Source organism: Adelges cooleyi, unplaced genomic scaffold (assembly GCF_023614345.1).
Source record: "Adelges cooleyi isolate 19-005CV unplaced genomic scaffold, UGA_ACOO_1.1 ACOO_flye_CR_arks_rails_tigmint_CR_PRNA_263, whole genome shotgun sequence".
NCBI classification, from domain to species: domain Eukaryota; kingdom Metazoa; phylum Arthropoda; class Insecta; order Hemiptera; family Adelgidae; genus Adelges; species Adelges cooleyi.
In genome coordinates this window covers 12,838-24,117 of record NW_026095930.1, presented here as the reverse complement: position 1 = coordinate 24,117, position 11,280 = coordinate 12,838, and the positions used below count along the sequence as shown (strand labels likewise).

At 25.9% G+C, this 11,280-nt stretch overlaps 1 protein-coding gene and 2 long non-coding RNA genes across 4 annotated transcripts; all 3 read left to right on the top strand.

Moving 5' to 3' along the window:
• Nucleotides 1-1,684: 1,684 nt before the first annotated feature.
• On the top strand, nucleotides 1,685-4,395 carry LOC126837635 (uncharacterized). The gene is made up of 11 exons (XM_050571574.1): nucleotides 1,685-1,771; nucleotides 1,839-1,921; nucleotides 2,369-2,435; nucleotides 2,523-2,552; nucleotides 2,635-2,658; nucleotides 2,885-2,935; nucleotides 3,487-3,516; nucleotides 3,596-3,625; nucleotides 3,722-3,772; nucleotides 4,035-4,064; nucleotides 4,343-4,395. The coding sequence occupies exons 3-11, from the start codon at nucleotides 2,375-2,377 to the stop codon at nucleotides 4,393-4,395; spliced, it is 360 nt and encodes a 119-aa protein (XP_050427531.1). The 5' UTR covers nucleotides 1,685-1,771; nucleotides 1,839-1,921; nucleotides 2,369-2,374.
• Nucleotides 4,396-4,553: 158 nt separating this feature from the next.
• Nucleotides 4,554-5,987, top strand: LOC126837628 (uncharacterized). Its single transcript, XR_007685592.1, has 5 exons — nucleotides 4,554-4,583; nucleotides 4,815-4,832; nucleotides 4,990-5,037; nucleotides 5,199-5,288; nucleotides 5,766-5,987. It is a non-coding gene; the product is annotated as an uncharacterized LOC126837628 (long non-coding RNA).
• Nucleotides 5,988-8,500: 2,513 nt separating this feature from the next.
• On the top strand, nucleotides 8,501-9,432 carry LOC126837627 (uncharacterized). Of its 2 annotated transcripts, none has more exons than XR_007685590.1 (3): nucleotides 8,501-8,821; nucleotides 8,872-9,012; nucleotides 9,284-9,432. It is a non-coding gene; the product is annotated as an uncharacterized LOC126837627 (long non-coding RNA). The 2 variants fall into 2 exon arrangements; XR_007685591.1 differs by having other exon boundaries at nucleotides 8,869-9,012.
• The last annotated feature ends 1,848 nt before the right edge of the window (nucleotides 9,433-11,280 follow it).

The following is an 11,280-nucleotide window of genomic DNA, read 5'->3' as shown; positions in this document are numbered from 1 at the left end:
TCGCCGAATAATATTACAATTTTAGTTGGTCAAGTGAATTTTATTTATTTTGGCAAATAGCGGTAAAAATTATTACAAATCAAAATTGGTTGTTCCAACGCCTTATTGATATATATGTACTTAAATATGTTAAAAATTCACATTTGATCAGACTGGAGTTCTATTTAATAGCTTAGAAAAGTTAAACATTTTAAGGTTTTTGTAAATTAGTCGAAGAGTATTGTAAACGTTAAATAAAGTTTTAATCGAATATGACTTACGACACAATTTTTTATAGGTACAGAAGTCTCTTTAAATTCTTAAAGTGTTGTTCTAATTATAAAGAATATGTTTTTGATGCTAACTACAAAATATATTAAGGTTACTCTTGCATACAATTTTCAATTTGAAAAAAAAAACATCAAAAGTTATAATGCTTAAACATCTTATAATGTCTAGATAGGGAAAAAATGAAGTAAAAAAAAAGGCAACTAATATAAGCTATGAAGATTTGTGGTTAAGGCGTAGAACTAAAATGGATTATATTAAGCCAATAAATGGGTTGAATAAAAAAAACTAAGAAACTTTTTTCAAAATATTTTCTCACAGAATTAAATTTGTACAATCCGATAAAAATCAACAAATAAGTTTATAATCGTAAGCATTTATTACAAGATACATTAAATTTGACTATTTGGATATGAAAAATTATGTCACAGGCATTATTTCTATGTGTGCAATACTTTTCAAGTTATTAACAAAAGGTCAAATTTATGCTGTTCAATTAGGATAAATATTGATTTTAAATCAAACCCATTTTTGCAAAAAAAAAAAGATGTCTTATAGTATGTATCAAAAATAAACAATGGCGGGTGGTTGTTGGTCAAATTTCAGAAAAATAATAATTTATAAACATACAACGATATAGTAATCGTATTGACCTTAATACAATTTTAAACACATTATTGACAACGATTTATGTATATACATCTACAGATAGACATCAAAGTGTTAATTTGACAGCGATTCTATTAATACATATGAATAAAATATAATATCCTAATAATTCTAATCACAATTTATATAGTTTTACTAGTCTTTTTGTATTGTGGAAAATAAGTTTGTTTATGCCCATATTTTGTTTACAATTCATTGAGCAGCTATGGACTATTTATTATTAAAATCTAAAGGTATAGTAAATAAGTAGAATATTATAATGTGCACATATGTTGTGAGAATTATAATAAAAACATGTTTTAAGGCTTAACTCAAAAATGTAATAAGGTGACTCATGTACACACATATTTCTATTTGAAAAATACTATAGATACTATATTGCTTTAACTTAATATAGTTGATACTTAGTTTACATAGGTGCATTTCAAAAAAAAAAATGTGTTGTATTGTGGTGTGTGTAGTACTTGTATACATTGATATTTAATAAGCGCAAAACTAATATGTTATAATACATAACGGCCATTTGATTACTGCTTAAGCTACAGACTAATATCTTATCAGCTATAGTTGTTCTTGTGACAATGGACAGTGTGCACGGTAAGCAAAACATACAGCCTGATGATAATACATTTTGTACTACTGTTGAAACACCAGAAAAAAATTGACAATGATGATATAAAACAAGCTATTGGTATAAGAGAAACCCATTCTCACACTAGGGTTAATTTCCCCTAAATTAAAACATTTAGTTGTTATGTATGTTGCCCATCGTAATAGTAGAAGAAATAGCTACAAAAAAAATTGTTTAAACTTTGCTTCATATTTGTACAAACAAGTAAGCGTACCAAAATATATTTGCATACTGAAAAATGTTTAAAGATTTTACTGTTTCGGTTAACAAGTGGCCAACAAGAGGAATCACTTTAAAACTGTTGTTTTAACACTGAAGTTCACAAGAGTTCTACCATAACTTGAAAGATTTCTAGTGAGTTTTTTTAAACATTTTTATTAAGTTTTTCTAATTTTCCATGTTTTTTAATTCCGTGTTTAGATTTGCAATAAGCTCTTAACCGATTGATTATTTTCATTTCTAATGTAGTACAGAAATTGTTACCGTTTTATTCGTGTAGCATGTCTATTAATTAGAAATCTAACCTAAAATGTGCCTCATTTCACCTACTTTTTAAAAAGTTCACATTTAGTATCAGAAAAAACAACCAATAAAATGTGCATACTTTTCAACTTAATAATTATGCAATATATATTATTGTGAAAAAAGCAAATATGTTTTTTTAACTACATAAGCAAATTGGTTCAGTGGTGAAAAAGTTAACATTTTAAAACGAATACCTTCTCAGTTCCACATAGGAGTCCATAATTAATTAACGACTTTGTCTATTACAAAAGGCTTTATGTTTATTATTTTTTGCAGACAGAAATGAAACATTTTTGTTTTTTAATATCATTCGCCGTTGTTACTGTTTTATCAGTTAACATAGGTAATTATTATGTATTTTATGTTTACATTTACCTAATCGGGGGAATTAAAAATCTAAAAAAAATACAATAATTAACTTTTTTTACAGCGGACTATAAGATTCAGATGGCCAAAACAAGTCAGTAATTCAATTTTTATCATATAAATTTAACTTTAAGTTTAAATATTTGCGTAAACTTATTTTAATTTTTTTATTTCAGACAAAAAAATCGAGCTTGCAGGAGGTATGTATTTAAAAATAATGTACTGAAACATATTTAGAGCACAAATACCTATAGTTAATTTGTAAATTATTTATTTATGAAAATAAAAATGTTTTAAAATTGATATACTTCATACAACTTGTCTATAGACTGCGCCTACTAAACCTAAGAAGTGTAAAAAGATATAAACCAAATACTTATTATTATAACTTAATTTAAACCTCAAACTATTATTTGTTTATTCTAGAGAGAATGCATAGGGTAATTAGAAAATTGGTTCGTGGAAGAACTTCGATGGGTAATTATAATTATTATAGAACGTTATCATTTTATAGTGAATTATTCAATATTTTTGAATTGGCTTAATAATAAATAATTGCATTTTTTTCCCTTAGTAGTTTTATGTAATGTGATCTTGATTTTTCACAGTATTATATGTTCCAACTCCCCTTCCAAACTAGTTATTCTTTTATAAACTTTTGAAACTTAAATGGTAACATATACATTTTATTATTTTTTATATTGAGAATAATGTACTAATAATTTTGACCGTTCGATAATCAGTTTTGGATAACTATTTATTAAGTTATTGAAGTTTCAAGTTAGGGGGGGGGAAAGGTAGAGTGTAGTATTTTTTTTTATCTGAGTGCACTTAACCTCCCGTCCTAACTTTTAAACTCTTATAACTTTAAAAAAATCTGTTTAAAGCTGGTTATCAACCATTCAAAACTGTTAGTACATTTTACAATAAAACTAGGTGGGGGGGGGGGATAATAACAAACAGAAATTGTGAAAAATTGAGATCACATTGTATAAAAACAATGTAAATTTATGTTATGTCAATTTTAGAGATAATGGCTATAATGTTAGCTGCACCAGGTAATAATTTTATCCAAATGTATGAACGTATTAGCACATATTTTTGTCATAATAATTTAAAAAATGTTCTCGCTTTCAGAGGTGGCAATCGCTAAAAGAGGACTCTGGAGTAATATCTCATTCACATTTTATATAAAGTCATAATTGCATAATATATATATATATATATATAATGAATGACTATTTTTTTTTTAAACATTTTTAGTATGCAAGTATTACCAAACTAGATTCCACAAGATAATAACCAGAGTTTTAGGTAAACATCATAATTTGTAAATACACAATTTCAATAATAATAATTAGTTATTTCAAAGCAAAAACAATGAAAATTTAATTTGAGTTCAGTGTCTATTAGTTATATATTGTTAACTAATAGTTTTGATGGTTATTTGAATGTGAATATGGTTATTAAAATGTTTAGTAATTAGTTAAAATATGCTCAGTTTTAGATATTGTTATAGATAAAATATATAAATGGTTTTTATTTATTGTAAATTTTTTTAATATTTTTGTTACAGGTGTTCTTGTTCCTACATATGGAGGAAAAAGTAATTATACCTACGCGTTTGTTTATAAATCCTAATTAGTCCTAAGACTAAATTGCGTAACTTGACGATTATTCGTTTTTCATTAGGTCCTTATGTTTAGTCTAAATAAACTCACTTATAGACACTGTTATGGAAAAAGAAAAAGAAAAGTAATTATACATTTATTTGTTAATCGTACATAGTCATTAGACTTAGTTTTGTGAATTAATGATTTTTTAGTAGATAAAATATAAAAATCGTTTCATTTATTGTAAAATTATTAAATATTTTTATTACAGTTGTTCTTGTTCCTGAACATGGAGTAAATAGTAATTATAGATTTATTTATTAATCTTAAATAGTCCTAAGACTTAATTGCGCGACCTAATGATTATTAATTTTTTTTATAGATCTTAATATTTAGGTTAAAAAAATTCAGTTTTGGTAACTGTTATAAAATATAAAAACTGGGTTTTGTGTATTATACAATTATTTATTTTTTTTTTACAGATTTTGAAATATCTGACGATGATAAGAAAAGTAATTACGCATTTATTTGTTAATCGTACATAGCCCTAAGACCTAATTGTTATTCAATTTTTGTTATTGACTTCAAAATAATATTCATAAATAGATATATATATGAGTCAAATGTATGTCGATATATTTTATAAGTCCTAAAATTAGCCTTAATAAACTTATATACTATTATAGATAAAATATAAAAACTGGTTTGATTAACTGTGTACATTTTAAATATTGTTGTTACAGGTATCTCTCAGGACATAAGTAACTACGCATTTGTTTGTTAATTGATTGTACTGAATTTTTTGTTATTGTCTTTAAACTAATATTCTAAATTTTTATATTTTATTTATATTTAGGTACTATTATGCATATAGTATTATTCGAAACTTTTTTATAAATAATTTTTTTTCAATTCTAGATTTGTAACATACTGTGATGAAAAATGTTGGTACTGATCAGTCTATAGGTAATTGTTATAATTATACAAAACATAAATAAAAAATGTATAAAACAGTATTGGAATTGATATATATAACACGAGCAATACATTTTTTTTATGTATTATATTTTTCTTTATATTTCTTGATATATTTTAATATCAACACAGTTATTTATTAATTTGTACAGATTTTGATGACCGTGAATTGTTAGAACTTGGAAAAGCGAGAAGAAAACTACTTAATAAAGCTATAATACGATTGGATATCGACTTAACAAGTAAATATTATTTCAAATTGTAATAGTTTCAATAATATTTTAGATATTAGATATGTTAGATAACTGTAAGAGGTACCAATATAACAATAATATAACCTATTTGATATAAACTACAAATACAGTCTACTACAAAGTTATATTCAACAAGGCAAAACTTCATTTTCCATTTCCTATGTTTTATTTTTAATATAAAAGCCTGTACGATTTTAATGAATTCATGAAACAAACTAGGGCTTACTTTTTTAAGGTGCATTATAGAATTTCCATGGAAAATAGTTGATGATAAACAGGGTGTCCTGTCATTTTATCTCCATTTGAATAAGTCATTGACTGAGAATAAAATAGCTGTGAAATAAAGACAATCTGTATACTGTATATATACACGTGTATTAGTTGTGTGTTACACAATAAATAAATATAGTAACCAGTAAGTTAAGTTTGGAAAATGTTTAAATGAAGCTTTTTTTTATTTTTTAGGTCACCGCGCCGATCAAGATTTAGCAGACATTTACGTGAACTGTCGGTTACTAGGATTGCTGTTGAGTATAGAACACCCGGAATCATATATAGTACAAGCTAATAGACATGATCATTTATTTTGTAAAATTGCTGGTATAGACAACAGTATTCGAACTATGCCTTGCTTCGGGCACTGTACAACACCAATGTTTGAGGACTGATGTATGAAGTATGGTTTCATTTAGAATATAATCATCATTATAATATAGTGAAAAATATTCATTTGCTTCTCTGGTAATATAATCTAGACCAGGTATCTCAGAGTTCACCTATTAAAATGTATACATTACTATTGGTATTATATTTAAACAATTATTCCAAATTGTATTATATCCAAATTGTCAAATTTAATGTATCTTGCAATAAACAGTTTTAATTACGATTATAAACTCATTTGTTGGCTTAATGTAATCCATTTAATCCCAATGTCTCGACCACCAACCTATTCATATCTTATATTAGTGGCCTTTTGTTTTTCCTATTCAGACTTAGCACTGATTAACGTGACCTCATCATACCAGGAACATGCATGTTGTTAATAATATCAATCCGTTAGAGTCTAGTTTTCAGTCATCCAATCGAATTAAAGTAACCATCCCACCAAACTTAACTAAATGTTTTAATTTAGGGGAAATTAACCCTAGTGTGAGAATGGGTTTCTCTTATACCAATAGCTTGTTTTATATCATCATTGTCAATTTTTTTCTGGTGTTTCAACAGTAGTACAAAATGTATTATCATCAGGCTGTATGTTTTGCTTACCGTGCACACTGTCCATTGTCACAAGAACAACTATAGCTGATAAGATATTAGTCTGTAGCTTAAGCAGTAATCAAATGGCCGTTATGTATTATAACATATTAGTTTTGCGCTTATTAAATATCAAAGTATACAAGTACTACACACACCACAATACAACACATTTTTTTTTTTGAAATGAACCTATGTAAACTAAGTATCAACTATATTAAGTTAAAGCAATATAGTATCTATAGTATTTTTCAAACAGAAATATGTGTGTACATGAGTCACCTTATTACATTTTTGAGTTAAGCCTTCAAACATGTTTTTATTATAATTCTCAAAACATATGTGCACATTATAATATTCTACTTATTAACTATACCTTTAGATTTTAAAGTTGCCTTTGTTTGAAAAATTTTTCAATACAGATTTCTCAGAAAATTGTGTATGTTATAGCCCTACATTTGATCTACTTTCAATCTAACTTTTAGACCAAGAGTTGGTGTTTTATAATAAGTAGTCCATAGCTGCTCAATGAATTGTAAACAAAATAGGGGCATAAACAAACTTATTTTCCACAATACAAAAAGACTAGTAAAACTATATAAATTGTGATTAAAATTATTAGGATTGTTATTCATATGTATTGATAGAATCGCTGTCAAATTAACACTTTGATGTCTATCTGTAGATGTATATACATAAATCGTTGTCAATAATGTGTTTAAAATTGTATTAAGGTCAATACGATTACTATATCGTTGTATGTTTATAAATTATTATTTTTCTGAAATTTGACCAACAACCACCCGCCATTGTTTATTTTTGATACATACTATAAGACATCTTTTTTTTTTTTGCAAAAATGGGTTTGATTTAAAATCAATATTTATCCTAATTGAACAGCATAAATTTGACCTTTTGTTAATAACTTGAAAAGTGTTGCACACATAGAAATAATGCCTCTGACATAATTTTTCTAGGGACAAATTATTGTATCATTTTTGTAAATAACGGTGAAAATTCCAAATCATTGATTTTTTCAAACGCACTATTGATGTAATATATACTTTGATAAAATGTAAAGCTTATAAATATAAGTTGAAATATATAATGTTATAAAAATTTAAGATATAGTTGTTTATTTTTAATAAATAGTATTAAATAGTACTATTGCTGTTTCTCAATAACGAAACCCCTATTTTAATAGTTTATGAGAAATTAAAAGTCATAAATTTATGACTTCCATTGCAATTATTGATGTATTCAATCAGAAAGAAAAAATATATACAGGGTGATCCAACTAACGTAAAACACTCATTTTCTCGGAAAATTTGAATATTTTGAGAATTTTTTTTTTCTAAACTTTTAGGTACATATTTTACTACATTTTTCAATATTTAGAATTTTTTTATCTTCAACCCTTATACGTTATAAAACTACGAAACTCGTTTTTTTTCAAATGGAAACATATGTTTTTAATTCCATAAGTTTATAGACAATTTTTTTTGAAAAAATGTTAGCGTTTAAATTTTAAATTTTCAACTATCTGTTCGTTTTCTGTGACTTAGTAAAGATATGAAATTAAAATCAATATTTGTTCGGTTTTTCAGCAGGAGCACTTTTATTTGCCAGTAAATAATGATAATATTGGACCCTATCGATAATACTGTCACCGATAATGAGACATAAATAACTCTGGCTCTAATTTTTTTTTATTATTATATGGACAATCGAATCTTCATCCACCTGTTTGGAAACAAATATACCTTACATAACCGTCATCCGTTCACATGTATTATCAGTAGACTGCGATGTGGACGATTTTGCCTTAAACCACTTTTACGGTAAGATTATAATATAGCGTTAATATTATTATCACAGTATCATTATAATATGGTATGAGTAAAACTTAAATTGTCAAACGACAAACAACGTGTACTCGTGATTTGTGAACAGTTTTTTTTATATATAAAGAAGAAACTAGTATTGTGTTTTAAAATGTCTAATTGTGGGTAGTGAAATGTATTTTACAATTTATTCTGTAACTATAATGAATGTAATGATTTCATAAATATAATTTAGTTCTCATTAGTAGTAGTGAAATTTGTATTTAAGACTTGGAAAACTCAACATAACAACCAAGTTATACAATATACCTACTGATTTATTTAATACTATACGTAATATCATATTATTATATGGCCAATTAACAGTTGTTAATTATAGTTTAACTGGAATAAATGTTGATGACTAACCGCTAGAAAGCTGTAAGTACAATATATCTTATACTAAAATTTTAATTTGTATTTTTTAGCAGGACATTTTTTAAGAAGATTACTGGAAAGATAATGATGTGTTGAAACCTTAATGTACAATTTGTCACTGATTACAATAGTCAGTATTGGTTTATCAAGCTACATATCAATATGTCATTTATGATTATTCAGTTACTAGTTAGGTATGTTTCAAATATCAATATGCACTAGAGTCTAGATGTGCAATATTTTAGTATTGAAAAACTGTATATTGTGAATAATAGATATTACACTATTACTATTAGTAAATTGTTACTTTGTATATTTTCAGTTGTGTCAACGTCTTCATTTTGAACTTGTCTTTTGTAGATATAACCGAAAAATGTACAAAATAAAAATAATATTGTTTTAGATTAGACATTTTATAGAAATTAGGAGATGTAAGTTAATAATTATTAAATTATTTTTTTTGAGATGAAGAAAATATTGCTTTCTACTTGGAATCTTAGAAGAATAAAATATTAGCATTTAACACAACCATACTCAACCAGCGGCCCCTGGGCTGCATACAGCCCGCCGATTATTTTTATGTGGCCCAAAAAGAACTCATATTATAAATATTTAAAGGCTATAAAAAAAATATATATTAATATAAAATATAACAAAACAATTATATTTTCAATATAATTTTTTAGAATTTTAGAGATTGCAATAAGGATGTTAAATTTTAACATCATAATTATTTGTCTCGAATAATAACTTGTATAAGCATTTTTATTAGTACCATTTAATGTTAAAAATATTAGTTTCTTTTAGTCAAGTCACTCTATAATTATAGTTGACTATTCATTTTTTTAGTGTGGCTTAACCAATGAAAAAAGTTAGATTTTATATTATGTGGTAGCTTTTGTTTTCTAGTTTCTTACATGAATGAAATCATCTTTAAAAAAATATGTAGCAATATTTTTTTTTATCAATGAAGCAAATGTATTTATATTCGGTTAATATTTTTATTTATGGTAGATCTAATGTCAGATTTTATTTAATTTAAAATTTAAAGATTTATAAAGATTGGTGGTTGAGACATAGGGCTTAAATGGATTACATTAAGCCAATAAATGGGTTGAATAAAAAAAACTAAGAAACTATTTTCAAAATATTTTCTCACAGAATCAAATTTGTACAATCCGATAAGAATCAACAAACGAGTTTATAATCGTAAACATTTATTACATGATACATTAAATTTGACAATTTGGATATAAATACGATTTGGAACAATTATTTTTATATAATAACTATAGTATTGCATACTTTTTAATAAGTTAACTCTAAGATTCCCAGTCTAAATTATAATAACAGCTTCCAAGTGAAAACTTTTCACTTTATTAATGCTGGTTATTTTCTAAGCTAAATCACAAACTTTCATTGTGTAACGTGCCCCAAGCCAGGCATTGATTCCTTACTTCCGTCTATACAATTAAATCGGCAATTGCGATCACCAAAGCATCGAAATTGTATTACATATGATTCCGGGTGTACTATACTTGCGTGCAATCCTATTAGCCGACAATTCGGGTCAATATCTGTGAAATCTTTATCGACGTTATAGTCTAAAAAAATTAAAAAAGCTTTATTCAAACAGTTTCCAAACTTAACTTACTAGATATTGCATTTATGTATTGTGTAAGACATCACTAATAAACGTGTATAAATACAATATACAAATTGTCCGTATTGTCCAAATTTATGTAAGTGTGGATAAATATTATATATTTACAATTGACCAATTTGGTCATCACTTATTAGGATAAATGATATGAAATAGGTTCTATTCTTGTTATATTGTTGTAGATTATTAACTCTTTCAGTTTTTGTGAAAAAAGAGGTGTTGAAATGTGTTGTTAATTGACGATCACAAAAAATACATTGGGCATTGAAAAAAAAAAACAAATTTGAACAATTTAAACAACAAACTAAAATTCAATACACCAGTCAACAACCACTTCCAATAGTCGTCATATTTAGTTTTTGTTACTTGAGCAGTAAAAAAAATGTGTCATTGTCTGTGTTAATTAAATGTAAACGTCAAATAGGTGCCTTCAGACAAGAGTTCAAGTCAAAGTGAGCGGAGAAATTTATTTTTATTTTTATCCTGCCATTTAAAGTTCTGAGAACTTTCAAGTTCATCTGAACCGTTTTTCAGAATATGTCTATTATATAAAATATAAATGTAAATATTACAATTTAATATGATACTTACGTGCTATGTACTCGACCATTTTTTTTGTGACTTTTCCAGTTAGCTCTCTTCTGACTTTTCCAAGTTCTAACAATTCGCGGTCTTCAAAATCTGTACAAATCAATAAATAACCGTGTTGATGGCGAAAATATTATACATAAAAAAATTGTGTGCTCGTGTTATTAATGGAGTACATAATACATTCAATGTAATTTTTTTGTTTAACTTT

What these genes read in the sequence shown, in the direction of transcription:
- LOC126837635 (XM_050571574.1), top strand. Translation starts at nt 2,375, where the DNA reads ATGAAACATTTTTGTTTTTTAATATCATTCGCCGTTGTTACTGTTTTA. An exon ending in TCGTGGAAGAACTTCGATGG is followed by an intron (nt 2,936 to 3,486) that starts GTAATTATAATT and finishes TGTCAATTTTAG; the next exon opens with AGATAATGGCTATAATGTTA. An exon ending in GATAATAACCAGAGTTTTAG is followed by an intron (nt 3,773 to 4,034) that starts GTAAACATCATA and finishes TTTTTGTTACAG; the next exon opens with GTGTTCTTGTTCCTACATAT.